Source organism: Capricornis sumatraensis, chromosome 13 (genome assembly GCF_032405125.1).
Source record: "Capricornis sumatraensis isolate serow.1 chromosome 13, serow.2, whole genome shotgun sequence".
NCBI lineage: Eukaryota > Metazoa > Chordata > Mammalia > Artiodactyla > Bovidae > Capricornis > Capricornis sumatraensis.
The window spans coordinates 75528289-75544651 of record NC_091081.1 but is presented as its reverse complement, the minus strand read 5'-3'; the positions used below and the strand labels follow the sequence as shown (position 1 = coordinate 75544651).

The following is a 16363-nucleotide window of genomic DNA, read 5'->3' as shown; positions in this document are numbered from 1 at the left end:
TGGATAATACCAAACTCCATAGAAGTTATGTTTTTTCCATACATCCATACTTAAGTTTAATTTATAAATTAAACCATAAGAAAATAGCTAAATTACTAGCATCACTGCTCTTGTGCTTTGGGACCATTTTTAGTAAAATAAGGGTTACTTGAGCACAAGCACTGCTGTACTCTGACAGTCGATCTGATAACCCAGATGGCTACTAAGTGACTAATGGCAGAATACGCTGGACAAAGGGATGATTGACACCTGGGAGGGACGGAGTGGGCTGTGCAGGAATTCATCACACCACTAAGAATGGCTGCAATTTAAAACATATAAATTGTTTATTTCCAGAATTTTCCATTTAATATATTAGGATGAAGGTTGACCACAGAAAGTGAAACCTTCAATAAGGCTGTGTGTGTATGTGTTAGTCACTTAATTGTGTCCGACTCTTTGCAACTCCATGGACTGTAGCCCATGGAATTGCAGGGCTGTGGAGGACAGAAGAGGCTCCTCTGTCCATGGAATTCTCCAGGCAAGAATACTGGAGTGCGTTGCCATTCCCTTCTCAAGGGGATCTTGCTAACCCAAGGATGGAACCTGGGTCTTCTGAATAGGAAGCAGATTCTTTACCATCTGAGCTACCAGGGAAGCCCTTGGAAAAGGGCTATATATTTACATCTCACAATTTAAATGAGTCTTGTGCCAAGTTGGCTTCAGGGACTATCTGAAAGGGAAAATCACACTGTGCCTTCCAGCCCTTCTGGCAGACAAGGGGGTCTTGAAGACCCGGAAGTCATGGGAATCACTAAGGATCTGATAGGTGAAGAAAGAGTGGTGAACGCCCGCATCCTGATGAAGAGAAAAGGGCAGGCACTCTGTTCCCCTGCTGGAGTTCAGGCGCTCTTAGCAGCTTCCAGCCACCTCTTCCTTGTGGCAGACCTGGACAATGCCGATTCCTTCCCTAAACCAAAAGCCAAGTACAGATAAAGAAGGCAACCCTACCCTGGGATGCTCTGTTCCCATTTAATCCCAAGAGGTTATAAACTAACAATTTATTCTGAGTTTTGGATGGTACCAAATTTTTTTTTTAATTTTTAAAAATATATCTAATTTTTGGCTGTACCGGGTCTTCACTGCTGCCGGCAGGCCTTCTCTGATTTTGGCGGGGGGAGGCGCCTGTCCAGCTGCAGTACACAGGCTTCTCACTGCAGATGTTGCTAAAAAATAGATTTGTAGGAACTGTAGGATTTTATTTTACCATAGGAAATATGGCCTTAATGCATTCCATTAAAATGTATTTATCAATTATCCTTCAATTAAGCCGAGAAATAGATTAACAAGGTAGCTTGGATAATAACAGAAGGATGGAGTCTAGGGTGGACCTCAAGCCTTGTTAAAGTCACAAAACCAGTCACTATTCTTGTTAACTTTATCTTGCCAGAAAGGGAAGGGCTGAGACATCCAAAATGAACGGTTCAATTTCAAAATGTCAGACCTCAGTCACACATTTCAGGGAAAAGACCAAATTGCTGTGTTTAAAGAGATATAAGCACTTAGAAGGATAGTTGCAGAGGATGGTATGTACGTGGTACCTCCTGAAATTTGGCTGGGAATTGTGATTGGGGAGGAGAAGCCCTCTCTTACTAATCCACTAGGAATTAATTCTAAGATACAAGTATGAGAACAGGGAGTATAGTTTCTTGTCACGCAGTTTAACTTGTTCTTCAGGTTGACTGCATTTTTTATGACAATCTTTGCTTTATTCCTCCATTTTGGTCCAGAACAAGTTATTGCTATACGTCACTTGCAAGTAAGCAAGATGTAGGCCTAGAAATCTTTAAGCAAATTTTAAAAAATTATTGAGCTTAAGATACTGATCGATGAAACTTCCTCTTCTAGAACTAGCTTTCCCAAAACACAACTGGAAGAACAGCACTGACTGAGCTGTTAAGTCTCTAAATGAAACTGTTAGCTCTCTAAATAAAATAAAAATTAAACTGAGAATCTATAGTATTTAAAAAAATGGACCAGGATCAAATGATGTTCTATGGTTTCATTCTTCTCAGACAAAATGTTTTAAACATAAAAAGTAGCTATGAATTTTTGACTCAAACTTGTGCTAGTGTGGAAAATAGTCAAACCTTCCCTGCCTAAATTCCCTGATTATTGGGAAGATCGCTTCTCATGAAGAAGGCATTACAAACTGAAGAGCTGAGCACGCAGAGGCAAGATCCTGTATTGGTTGTCCGGGTGCTCCAGGTTTAAAGTAACTCCTCCCAGTCGTCCTGTCAGATACATATGCTGTGTTTCCAGTTAAAGAAATTGAGGCCCAAAGAAGTTAACCAACTTTTCTGAGGTTGCCCAGTCAGGATTCAAATCCCTATGTGGCTCAACTCTTACCTTCCCAAATGTGCAAACATTTTTGTGGACTAGAAGTGACTGGGGGGAGGGTTGTCAGGAAAGGGGTGGGTATCTGGAAGGGAAAACTTTTTCACCTGTTAACCTATTCATGCTGCTATTGAGGAGATGAACTTAAATCTGATTTATTGCCTCTGCCACAGTGGTTCTCCTGGTGGCTCAGATGATAAGATGTCTGCCCACAGACCCAGGAGACCCAGGTTCAATCCCTGGGTCGGGAAGATCCCCTGGAGAAGGAAATGGCAACCCACTCCAGTACTCTTGCCTAGAAAATTCCATGGATGGAGGAGCCTGGTGGGCTAAGTCCATGGGGTCGCAAAAAGTCAGACACGACTGAGCGACTTCACTTCTTCACAGTGGTTCTAAAACTTCAGCACATCAGAATCTTCTGGAGGGCTTCATAAAACACACTGTAGAGTATCTGATGTTCAAGCTTTCCAATACTTTGGCCACCTGAAGTGAAGAGCCAACTCATGGGAAAAGACTGATGCTGGGAAAGACTGAAGGGCAAAAGGAGAAGGGAGCAGCAGAGGATGAGATGGTTAGATAGCATCACCTACTCAATGGACATGGATTTGAGCAAACTCAGGGAGATAGTGGAGGACAGAGGAGCCTGGCTGCAGTCCATGGGGCTGCAGAGTCGAACATGACTTAGCGGCTGAACAACAGCAACAACAAAGAGTATTTGATTCAGTCAGTTCAGATTGGGGCCCAAGAATGTGCACGTTGAACAGGTTCCCAAAAAAGGATGATGGTGATGATGCTAGTAGCAAAATTTGGAGAACCCCGCAGGAGGAGAAGGAGATGACAGAGGATGCGCTGGATGGATGGCATTCAGTGGACCTGAGCTTGAGCAAACTCCAGGAGATAGTGAAGGACAGGGAAGACTGGCGTGCTGCAGCCCATGGGGTCGCAAAGAGCTGGACACAACTGGGTGCCTAAGCACAGCACAGGATTTATTCTAGGCACGCTACAGTCACGGGGTTGCAGAGTCGGATGCACCTTAGCAATTGCACAACATTTGTTCTAAACCTCTCTGTTCTCGTTCTGAATGCCTCTAATCTCTGACCACAGAAAAGAAGGCAGCCAAAGTAATTAAATGCCCCATCTAATTTTTGAGGAGGCCACCTAGACAATATTCCTTACTCTAAGAGAGGCAAAGATCTGGCTGGTCATTATAGTGTCCAGGTCTCCCTGTCCAAGGTCCTTTCTGCTACCATCTCTCTGCTTAGGAAATCCTTCCTTGCTGTTAGCCATTTAAATTTATTTCTATGATTTTTTTTTTGATTAGCCAAAGACAAAATAATCCTTTTATCTTTCCATTTAGATGACGATGCCCGGAAACAGACAAAAGTCCGAAGGTAGCCGGCCAGAAAGAACTGGGCACCGGGAAGATGCGCGGTTTAGGGAGCCCTGGGAGAGGCCTTGCGGGCTTGGCCCCTTTCAGCCAGAGCCCCTCCCCTACCTCCACCCTAGGGAGAGGGGCTAGCAGACTGCAGAAACTGAGACGGCAACAGGGAGAGGAAAGATAAGAAACGCAGATGATGCACGAAAAGAACATTTCTGAAAAAGATGTTTATGGTATTAATATTTCAGAAACAGCAACGTCATTATTCTGAATCTATCAAATTACAACTGTCATCAGGTTGCTTCTGGTGGGTGGTTTTATTAAAACTTTTAATTACTGACGTTAATGTACTATGGTGCATTTTGCTCTCTAGTTTATCAAGCACCCTGCGAAGCACCTAGTCATACATTCTGAAACAAGGAAACTGCTGAGACAGGGTAAGCCTCATCTTTCTTTGCCACCAGTCTGTGCATGAGATTTCTAAGCAATGTCGTAGGGTTATTTTCTCCCTTCTGTTCCTTCCAGGGCAGAGAGAGGACAGAAGAGCCGTTGATGTCTGTCTTTTTCTAAAACCCATATATCCAGCTACTGATCCTGCATTTTCCCTTGGGAATCTCATAGGACTCTCAAATTGAACATTTTCCAAGCAAATATCATTGCCCACCTCTACCCTGTTCAGTGTGTGTCAGTGGTTCAATCGTGTCTGACTCTTTGAGACCTCATGGACTGTAGCTCACCAGGCTCCTCTATCCATGGGCTCTTCCAGGCAAGAATACTGGAATGGGTTGCCATTTCCTTCTCCAGGGAATCTTCCGGACCCAGGGATCGAACCCAGTCTCGTGTATTGTAGGCAGATTCTTTACCATCTCAGCCACCAGGGAAGCTCATGTACCCATGTCGGTTTCTGACTTGACATCCAGGTTGGCAATGCAGAAACTTCATTCTTTTTTTCAAGGCTTGTCATTTAATTTGGGGAAGGGATTGAAGGATTTTTGTTTTTGTGTGGGTTTTGTTTGATTGGTTTGTTTTTGTTCTTAGTCACGCTGCACAACTTGCAGGATATTAGTTCCCCAATCAGGGATTGAACCTCAGCCACCACAGTGAAAGCGCCAAGTCCTAACCACTGGACCACCAGAGAATTCCCCAGAAACTTCATTCTTCAGGCTATTCCAACAGTTAATCAGGTATTGTGTCCTGTTAAATTCATTTCCTAACCATTTCTTGATTTCCCCCATACCTCTCCAAGCCAAAGTGTCATTAGTTTAATATACTCCCCTAACAGCAACCCACTCCAGTATTCTTGCCTGGGAAATCCCACGGACAGAGGAGCCTGATGTGATGCAGTCCATGTGTTCAAAGAGCCAGACCCCACTTAGTAACTAAACAACAATTATCTCTTGCTAGCTGGTGATGATGATGGTGGTGGTGATGATAGCTGTTACTATAGTAACGTTAGCTAGTCTCCTCCTAACCTCTGGTCTATAATTCTCGAGTAGCAATTCTCTAGAAGCATTGGCATTTTAGGTAGAAACTTCCTTTTTTAAGAAGGGTTGTCCTGGGCCTTGAAGGATCACAAGTATCTTTGGTCCCAACTCATTAACAGTCTAACCATTAACCACACCCCTAAGACCCTAACCAAAACTCGACAGGGGAGTGGGGTAGATTCCCAACACTGCCTTGGGAATCATAGGAGAGCATCTCTTCTCTGTTAAAACTAGTAAGTAACAGTTTAGTTTAAATCCAACTCTTTAAAATGGTCCACTGGCCAATGCAGCCGTACCCTTTCCATAAAGCCTTTATAAGGAACTCTGTGTCCAGGTTTCAAGTCCTAAAGAAAACCCCATCTGCTTTTCCTGGAATTACGGGAGCTTCTGAGGCTAACAAGCATAATTAGTATCAAACACAATGTGGTTTTTAAGTTAGCCTAATGTATTCTCCTTGTGCTTGTTAATTATACCAGGTTATTTGGGAGTTTTAGAACAAACAAGAAAAAGCAGAGGGGTGAGTTAGTGCTAGGACTTAGCAAACCATATTCTGTTGTTGGAAAATAACATATTGAGTCCTAATTTCATCATTTAGGAAATATTATTCCAACTCTGGTTTCCAAATATGAATACTATCTATAGGCAAGTTTCTCTTAAGGTTGGATGTAATACTTCTCTTGTGTTAAAATTTTTCATGTCAACAAGAAATAGGAAAATATGCAAAAAGTCACGAGATTGCTTTGGATACTGTACAGATCGGGGCTTCCCTGGTAAAGCTCAGCAGGTAAAGAATCCGCCTGCAGTGCAGGAGACTCAGGTTCAGTCCCTGGGTTGCGAAGATCCTCTGGAAGAGGGCATGGCAACCCACTCCAGTATTCTTGCCTGGAGAATCCCATCCTGGTGGGCTACAGTCCATGGGGTTGCAAGTTGACTGAATCAACTTGGCATGCACTATAAAGATGCCTGTAATATTTAAACATCAAAAAAGTGTGTGTGTGGGGGGGGTTGATTTCTAAGGTGTGACAGCACTTAAAAAAAAAAGTCATGATTATATTATTTTCACTACAATGCCATCTCTAAGTCCTGGTCACCTTAGTTACAATCTGTGTGATCACATAAGGACTGGTGATCTATATCTCAATTTTCTCATTTATAAAAGGAGGGCCAAGTCATTTACTTAATTCCAGCGATATAACATAGGGGTGGAGATGGTAAGGAACTTGGTGGTAAGGAGGAACTTGCATTTGTACAAAAATTGTGCCAGGCTGCCCAGCAGATTCGTCCCTAGAATCACATTAGAAGTACAGTCATGTGACACCATCAATAGGATATGAACTGCCAAGGGGGCTTCCTGGTGGCTCAGAGGGTAAAGCGTCTGCCTGCAGTGCGGGAGACCTGGGTTCGATCGAAGATCCCCTGGAGGAGGAAATGGCAACCCACTCCAGTATTCTTGCCTGGAGAATTCCATGGACAGAGGAGACTGGCAGGCTACAGTCCACGGGGTCGTAAAGAGTCAGACACCAACCACTGAGCGACTCCCTTTTCTTCCTTCCATGTGACACTGGTCACATTCAGGTGCCAACCTCTTCCTGGGAATCCTTGCACTGTGCCCATTTCCTTTCGTATTGTCAGATAAGGGTTTTCTAACTCTGGTTCTGGTTCCCGGTTGGGATTTCAGAGTGTGGCTATCCAAAAACTGCATAAAACTGTGCTCATTTGTGGGGTTGGAGGTCAGCCAGAGGCTTAATGAGCGTCTAATCAAAGGAGTCCTTAACCCGAAAAGCTTAAGAATCACTGAAGAGATTTCTGTGCACTCGTACAGTCCCAGGAAGCTCTGTGGACAGTGTCGCAAGGGATGATTAAGTATAGTTAAAAGTAGAAGTGAAATGCGTGATGAATCTCAGGACAGTAAAGAACAATCAAAATTGAATTAAGGTGAAATTACAGAAAGAAAATCCATGGTATTTAATTAGGTTGTATTTTATTTAGATAAATGAAAAATCTGCATCCCCCCCCCAAACAGAAGTAAGAATCAAATATTGTCTCTGATTAAAGGAAAACTGCTAAGCTTGAAGCTTACACTGAAAGCTAACATTTCCAGCCCTTCAATATCTCAAAGGAAAATATCGGAACAAAGTTATCTGTGTGGCAGAGAGAGGCAACTCGGGTGTACCATTAGCAAAAGAACCTGAGGGGGAACATTTTATATTCCTCAAGTATAAGAAATGGCAAGAGTGTACAAGTCTTGCATTCCTTTCTATTGTACATGGCTCCATAGTAATGCAAAAATTAGCAAAGTTTAGGCACTTGCTCCAACTTCTGCAGTTTGCATTTGATGCTTAAGGACTTCACAACTTAACAGCAGCTTTAAAATTATAATACAGAATTGTATGTCATGCTACTGTTAATAGCATTCCTCCTGTTAATAAAACAATGATGCTTAACGGACACAGGTACAGAACTTGAACGGGAATAACCCAGGGCACATCAAAAGACCACAGTCACCAAGCAACTGCCACTGAAAACCCAACAGTGATGGCTAGAATGACCTGGCCAAGACCAAATGCCAGTAGGATGAGTGGCAGGATGGAATTTAAACCCCCCAAAATGATCATCATAAACTACACAAATCTTTAATCTGTTCAAAACAGCACAAACCTTCTTCCTGCCATAGAAATGAAGTCGGTCAATAATTAGAAGTCAAATGAACTCCTTAAAAACTGCTGTCATCTCCAAATTTCAGTTATCTTCAGAAATTGACACCAGTGTTTAGGTTTTTTTTTTTTTTTAAGTCTCCAGCTGGCAAAAGAAAGATCTTCAGATCAGAGGGTGTTTTTCAATTTGGAGATTTTAAAGTTTAGTAATTAAGCACAAGTGGCTATTACATGTGCAAATAACTCCTAAAAGGATATTAAATGTTCTCCAACTGCAAGGCCATATGCTCTTAGCATGAGCGGTTATTTCTAATGTGGCCAATTTTTTTTCTTTTTTGGTAATCAGATTTGTTGGTTTATGAGAAACTACTTTCCAGTTTTAACAGCCAACTGTCTTTTGGCTAAAAAAAAAAAGACTATTCTAGTTTTGCTTGAGTGTTATGCTTTAAAATAATTTAATCGGCAGTTGAAATTTAAGTTCTCAAACTGGAGTACTGAGTTTACGTAAAATTTAAGAAGTGTATACACCAGACCGATCCTCTACCCATGAAAAAGTAGAAACTCTCCAGGAGATAGGGGATGGTCCTGTGTGTGTAGCAACTGTCTGACAGAATCTTTTGTATATTAGCATGAACTAGAAATCATTTTGACACTTAAAGAATTTTTTCCAAGATTCCTGTTAGGAAAGGCATTCTTACTGCTAAGCCTTAAAATGTCTTTCTAGAGACATTTGTCATTAACACGTATTAACAAAGAAAACGAACTTTTTCAGGAAGCACCACCAGATGGTAGCATTGTTTCAGTACCTTCAATCTGAAAAGCTCCTGGTTTATTTCAGTGGAGGCCTCTCTGCCCTTGACTTGACTTCTCCTAATCTGAAACTTAAACCGACGTAAAGCAGTGACCCTGTGTAGTGACATTAGAAAGTTCTAGCTTCTCTGCTTTTCGGATGCAGTAAACATAGGGCTCAGGCTTCCTATTATCTAAGAAATCCAGCAAATCTAAGTGAAGCAAATGTTTTATTGAAATCAGTTGTCAAATCACAAGTTATCCAAACGAACATAATGCTACATTGTTCTTAAAAGAGTGGGCACAAATATGGCACAGATAACAATCCAGCATCTATCAAAATACCATTTGTAAAGACTCTGACTTATTTCGTGCTGTGTGTGAATGGGGGTCCAGCATGTAAGGTCGACTCAAAAGCAGTCAATTCTCTTCTTGCTAATATGAAAACATTTCACTACTTTGCCTCAAAATGAAAGTACACGCATCCGTCCAAACAACCGTAACAATTAGGAGAAAAGACTCCAACTTAATCTGCTCCTGAAAAAAACTTCCTTCCAACCTCCACGCAGGGGCTAGGAAGAAAAATTTCCCAGTAACAATGGAACATTCTGTATGTCTCCCCCAAAACGCCCGCCAAAAAAAAAAAAAAAACACCTTTTATTTTTAGCATACTATGCATAATAGGAAAGTGACCTATTTCAGAGTGATACTGAACATGGAACCTAATCCTTAGTGAATTTTAAAAGAGGTGGAGCTTCTGATCAGGAATGTTATTTCTAGAGAGCTGTTTTCAAAGGCTGTAACTGAGGCAGCAGAAAGCTTCCCGAGACTTCACCGTGGCCGCATGCCCCGTCGTATAATAAGGGATACAAAAGGAATTGCACTACACTGTACATTTCCTTAGATGTTAAGAAAAAAAAAAAAACTATACAATAGATACAGAAGGAGGGTTACTTGAATCATACATATAAATACATAAAGAATGATACTCCAGTTTGAGAAGCAGAACCAAGAATTGCCAACTCCAGTTCCGGGCTAAGAACTGAGGACCTTGAATCAGAAACATTATATGGTACCGAGGGAAAATGTCAGTGTGGTCTTGACGAGAGGAAGTATTATCTGGCTATAGCTCCCGATGAAGCCTCAGGATTGTCAGGGGTTCTCGGGAAATGAGCAGTTGACATGTTTGTTCTTCCGTTTCCAAAGGTCTCGTCAGCAGCATTCCATTTCTTCCCCTACTTGTCTTCACATTCTGGTCTTGCAAGTACACAAGTGTAACTGTAGAAGGAAGTTAGAATCAAAAGTAAATGAAATCTGCTTTTCCTCTCTCATTTCTGCAATAGCACTAAGAGTTGTGAGATGCGGCCAATGGGAACCCTGGTGAAAACCACAGGCTGAACTCCGTAGGAAAGAAGCATGGTGAGGGGGTCCATGATACAATGTCCTTTGCTATTGAATGGGCCAAAAAGTTTGTTCGGGTTTTTCCATAAGATGTTCCAGAAAAATCCAAACGAACTTTTTGGCCAACCCATACCCAAACAGCAGTAGTTAGGCTCTCATATGCACTGGAAATGTTTTTAAAGTGCTTGTCACTATGCTGGAAGAAATCAATATTTTTCCCAGAGAGCTATAAATTACATTTCAAGCAGCAGCGTATAAACCTACTTTGGACTTCTAGTTATTTTTTTAAAAATGCAACAAGTTGGTATGGTGCTGAGTGAGCACAACATATTTCTTATGTCCTCGGGCCAAACACATACACAAATGCACACTTGTGTGCACACACACAGGCCCCTTTATTTTCTTAGAAAGCAGTCATACAGGGGGTAAAACGAAGTCACTACTCTTAGGACATCAGTAAGACTGAAGAGTATGTCAATGAGAAAAAGGAAACTAACCTGGGTCTCCTAGTCTGGTTGATGGTTATTTCCCCAGATGTAGGTTCGCCGTAAAATCCTTATTATCTGAACTCATAACAAATCTGCCATCTGAATGAGGGGTGGGGGGATGAAGGGGGAAATTTAAAAAAAAAAAAAGTTACTTACCTGATGTTTTAGGATTCCGTGGGCTCGGGTTTCGCCAGATCTCTCTCTTGGTTCTGTGTCTCCTCCTGTGTTTGTATTTTCATCTCTTTTTCTGACTCGCTCTGCACTTTTTCCTCCTGGCTGTCTCCCTTCTCTTTTAGTTTGGGTCCATTTGTATCTAGGGACTCTTTGGTCGAGCCTCCCGAGGCCTCAGCATCCTCTGGGGTTGAGGTTTGCTTTCCAGGGTCACTGGCAGCATCACCTTTTTCATCTTCTCGGGATTCAAATGGTGACTTCTTTCTTTCTCCAAACCCGGCACTGCCGTCATCTTGCAGCACAGACTCTGTTTCAGAGATTTCTCTCTTTTTCTGGGATGGGAGAGCTACCTCTTCAAGCCGCTGGTCTTCTACCCTGGAACCTTCTATGCTAGTGGCCGCCACCTTCTTTGAAGCTTCAATCGCATCTTTGCAAACGCTGAGATGCGCGTGTTCCCCGGTGCTTAGTGGGGACTCGTCTTTGGCTTCTACGGCTTGTGTTTCATCCACCGGGCAGGCCTGAGGTTCACTTTCTTCTTTCTCCGTTTTCTGCCCAGCTTCCTGGCTGTCGACTTCTGCCAGTTGAGCCTGGGTCTGGACATCGGTGGCCGTTTCTTCTGTACTCCCCAAATGGTCAACAGCTGTCTGAATCACACTCTGTACAAGTCTGCAGCTCTCCTTCTCAAGTTTCAAAATCTCACTTTCCGCCTTGCCGTCTTCCTCTCCTGCGTTGCTCTCTCTGCCTTCCTGACCACCAGCCTGCTTGCCATCTCCACCCAACTCCCGTTTCTGTGACACGGTTTCGTCTCCTTCCAGGTCAGCGCTGATGCCTTTTCCAGGCGTAATAGATACTATCGTTGGTATTGATTCTGCTTGAGACTCAGTCCCTGTGGATGCCACGTCTTCTTCCCCAGGCTGGGCAGGAAACTCTTCATCTTTTTCTGAGGACTCTTCTTCCAGTACTAGATGAGCTTCTGCAGATTTCAAAGCCTCGGTTGTTTCTACAATCTTGATAGCTTCTCCTAAGACCTTCTCCTCCACGGCTGCAGCTATCAGAGTTAATGCTGCCTCAGAGCTTTGAACTGAGATTCCCGTGCATGCCTCTTCCTCGGAAGCCAGCAGGGGAGAACTTCCTTCAAAACTGACGACTTCCTTTTCCCCGTCGATGATGGTGATGTTCACTGTCTGAACCAGTTGCTTACTGAGCTCTTCACATACGGCCACAGCTGGTTCGTGCTCACGTTTCTCTTCATTCCCTTCAGTTGCCTCCACTTCCACAGTCTCCCTTTTCCCTTCAACTACCATCTCTCTCTCTGCTGGGGTTGGAAGAAACTTAGCAGGACTCTGGAGTTCTGTATTTTCATTCTCTTGAAATTCAACATTCTTAGTAACATCCTCCTCAAGGACAACTTCAGTTATCTTTTTCTCAGTTATTTCTGTGTCGGCAGACACGGCAAGTCCTTCCATGGATGGTTCTTCTTTGGCTTCCTCGTCAGAGCACTGGCCAGTCTCTTGAATGACCTCAGTCTTTGAAAGGATGGCTACAGTCTCCACTGTTCCCTCCTCTTCATCCGTGTGTTCTAGACCCTCTGCCATCTTTGAAGACCTTTCCTCCTGCGACTGAAAATCAGAAGATGCTGCAGGCAGCTCTTTTAGTGCAGGAGGCACCTCGCCTTCGGGGACCTGGGACTGAGTGCTAGCTGGAACCTCACCATCTTCACGGACATCCATGATTTTGTCTGGCTGGCTTAGATTTGAAGTGTCAAGATCTGCTACTGGGGTGCTTCCATTGGTCTCACTGTCCGTGAGGGTTTCAGCTGAGTCAGGAGCAACAGCCTGCTCTGGGGCAGTCTCTGCTTCTACCCCAGTCCTGGTTTCAGCCAGACAAGTGCTCGCCAGCTCCCCGGCTTCTGCACTGTCTGTGCCTGGAGGAACTTCTCCCAAGCTTTCCGCGGTGGCCTCTCCAACCACCTTCTCCTGTGTCAAAGTCTCAGTTTCAGTACCTTGGACAAGCACTTCGGATGCTACGTCCATCATTTCCTTCAGATCTAGGGCCTGAGAACCCTCCTCAGCCTCTTCCACTTTCTCCAGTATTTTTGCTTGTCCTTTCTGGATGGCGTCATCTGGCAGCTGTGACTCTTCTCTAACTTTTTCTGCAACTGCCTGCAGCACCTCTTGGGTCCTTCTCGCCTGGTCTTCTGCGTCAGGCACGCCGCCCTCCACCTCTTGCACTGGTGTCGCTTCCTCGGTGGTGTCTGGAGAGTCGGTTAACTGAGAGACAGCGGAAACCATGTCGGTGGTTTCTTCCGCACCAGAGGCCTCTGTGGTTTCGGCGGCTGTCACAGCTTCCGAGGTTAATTCCACCTCGCTGGCCATAGTGTCGTCACCGGCCTCCTGGACCTCTGGCGGGGCTTTGGTAACGATGGGGGTTTCCTCCGCGACGACTTCTCTTTCAAGCACCTCCTCGCTTGGTGGTGTGGCTTCGCCTTCGGCTTGTTCCAGCGGTTCTGTCACCGAAGCCGAGATCCAGGAGGGCGCCCTTTCTTCGATGTTGGTAATGGCCCTTGTCCCGTCCACGACAGCCACCGACACGGTGTGAACCAGGCTCTTGCTGAGCTCCTCTGACACGTCGACATCCACCTGCTTCTGCTCGGGCCCCTCCTGGCTCTTGGGGGCTTGCTGGACTTCGGTTTTCTCTCTTTCCACCGCGTCGTATTCAGACAGAGGGACCACGGCTGGGATGTCCGCATCGTCCTCATTGGCCTCCGCTGGCCCCGCCTCTTCGACGGCAGCTGGCTCCTGCTTCCCATCTGGCCTTTTCTTCCTTCGCCCGGGAATAAACTTCCGGATGGAAACCCAGGACTCTTCTTTCCCAGGCTCAGCCTCTGAGGCTGCATGTTCTGCGCCAGACCCAGCTACAGAGTCTTCACTTCTCTCTTCCAGTTTTGACTTCGATTTTTTTCTCGAGGTGACCAGTCTTTTAAAGGTCTCCCAGGTGGAGACGCCCTCCCCTTCGGACGGGCTGCCGGCCGGCTCGGGTGACGAGCTTGCCGGCGGTTGCTCGTGGTCCTGGGAACCGGCAGCGGCCGCCTCCGGGCCCGGCTCCTTGTCCTTCCCAGCTTCCTCTGCTCTCTGGCTGTCCCCTCCGAGAGGTTTCGGCCCTGCTTCATCATCGGAGGAGGATGCTTTTCTGGCTCTCTTCTTGGATGACCCCACGCAAATCAGGGCTTCCCAGGACACGGAGGTGTCGACCTTGCGTTTGGGCTCCTCGGGCTTAGGCTCCTCTCCGTTCCCTTTGGCCTCTTCCTGTGCTTCAGAGGCCGCGCTCTCCGTGGAGGACAGGGTGGCGCTTTTGACTTTGTCTGCCTCGTCCTCCTTGTCGCTTTCAGAGAGCCTTCGCACGCGTTTCTTGGGCGTCACCATCTTTTTGAAAGACGCCCAGGGGGTGACACCACCTTCCCTCTTCTTCTCCCCGTCGGAAGTGGTCCCTTCTTCCACCTCCCCCTCCTGGCCCGGGGCCTCGGCCACCTCTTTCTCCAGACAGGTGATCTCCTCGGGCTCTTCTGGAGACGAGGCTGAGCTCTCGCCGCCCTTCGGTTCGTCTGGACTGTCGGGAGAATCCACGGAGGCTGGGGGCTGCTCCCCGGACTCCTCGTCGCCGCCTCGTTTCCCTTTCTGTTTTTTTCCAGAGAGCTTTTTCAAGCCGGTGCTCGTGAACAGTTTCTTCAAAGGGCTTCCCTGCACCTTAATTCTCTCCTGCGAGGACAGCATTTCGGCCTCCCTCACGGTGCCCTCGGGGGGCGTGGACGGCGATTTCGCGTCCCCGCTGAGCTCGGTTGCCTGGGAGTGGTCCCCGCTCAGGGCGCCCGCATCTTCCTCCGTCTTCAGCATCTCGGCCGACTCGGCTTCCGGAAGGTCGGTGCTCGTCTCGGTCGACTTTTCGGGCAGCGAGAGCTCCACTGTTTCTTCCGCTTCGGCTTTCGGCTCTTCCTGGTCCTTCTCTACAGTGCTAACGTGGACTTCGGCGACAATCTCGACCTTTTCATCAAACACTTCGGTTGCTAACGGGGCTGGTTTCTCTTCAGGAGGTGCCTGCACTTGGTCTTCAGGGGGCAGCTCCACTTTTTCATACTCGGCTGACAGCCTGGCATCCTGGGTGCTCTCGGGAGCCTCCTGGGCAGGTGGCTGCTCGCAGGGCTCTTCCATCTTCTCATTTTCTTCGGCTTTTTCTGGCTCCTGTTCCTTTTTCTTCTCGGAAGCCTCCAGCTCCTCCTCCCGGGGCTTCCTGAAGCTGGTCTTTTTGCGCCAGCCAGCCCAGCCTTGAGTGAAGAATTTTCTGAAGGGCGAGGCGGTTTCGCTGGCCACGGGACTAGTCGGGGAGTCCGCAGGTCTGGCGGGTTCTTTCTCTTGTTTCTCTTCTCCTTCATCTTTGCCTTCCTCAGCTGCTTGACCAGACTCGGTCTGAAGGGAGATTTCTGTGCAGCTCTGCTCACGTCGGGGTGCCTCTTCGGGTTTCTCGGTGGACTGTTTCAGTTCACCGTCTTTAGGTGTCGCATCCCCTGGCTCCCGGCTGGGCTCCGGGTGATCACCAGCCCCGTCGGACTCACCTGCCCCTTCACTTTCATCCTTCTTGACGGTGAGGAGCTGCACGCTGTCAGACTTCTCGGTCTTATCCTTTTTCACGGTGAATTTGAAGCCGACAAACTTGAACACCTTCTTAAATCCCACGTCATTAGCCTGGGGCTCAGAGGGTTGCATCAGCTCATCCACGCTGCTTTCCGAGGCAGGGATCGGTTCCATCATCTCAGGTATTTCCTCCTTTCCCTCCTTTGTGATGTCCTGAACCACCGCTGAGTTAGCAGCCATCTCTTTGTCTGAGTCCCTTTCACTCACATCTTCAGATTCTCTTTGTCCAACTATTAACAGAAAGAGGGGGTGGTGGGAAAGAAAAAGATAGACATGAATATAATTCAAAATATTAAATATTTAAAAACCATGACCAGTGAATACTTTAACAGTCCAGCAATTCCAAGATCAAGATCGGGTAAGGGTCTTACCAGCATCTGTAAATTTCAACAGATTAGGCAGCTTTCAAATGATCTTTTAAAATTCAGGTTCAAAGGTACTACTCTGCTCTTTCTGTTCCTTTTAGAGGGAAAGTTAACAAATTCAACTAGCAAAAAAAAAAAAATAGTTATGGGTAAGAAGCCACAGCATCACTGAGGGTCCTGAGCTGCAACAAAAGATGGTGCATGACCCAAAGAAGACCTTGCATGCCGCAACTAAGATCAGGCACACCAAATAAATAACTAAAAAATGTTTTTAAAAAAGACAATAGGGGGACCATTTTTACAGATGAAGTTTGAAACCAAAGCAAGGAAACTATTTGATTGGCTATAGCTTAAGCGGTTGCCTTATTTGAGAATGCCCAGTTAGCTATTTGTCAACAGACTTAGGGAAAAAAATCACATTTACTAACCCTATTCTAATAACTCATTCAGTCAAGGATCGAAAGATGAGAAAACTTTTGGGTGAAACGTTGTCAGCACACCTACAGTTTTAGAGTATCAACACACAGGTGACTTCATTTCAAAAGGAACAACTTCCTTTACAATGGAGAAAT

General features: G+C 45.7%; 1 protein-coding gene across 2 annotated transcripts in view; it reads right to left on the bottom strand.

Moving 5' to 3' along the window:
• Positions 1–7296: 7296 nt before the first annotated feature.
• The window catches only part of AKAP12 (A-kinase anchoring protein 12), a 109366-nt gene continuing 100299 nt past the window's right edge, over positions 7297–16363 (bottom strand). For both annotated transcript variants that reach the window (XM_068985562.1, XM_068985563.1), the window contains 2 exons: positions 10727–15656; positions 7297–9959 (listed from right to left, as the gene is read on the bottom strand). In XM_068985562.1, coding sequence (XP_068841663.1) covers positions 10735–15656 — 4922 coding nt within the window. In that variant the 3' untranslated portion in view covers positions 7297–9959; positions 10727–10734. The remainder of the gene's footprint in view (positions 9960–10726; positions 15657–16363) is intronic.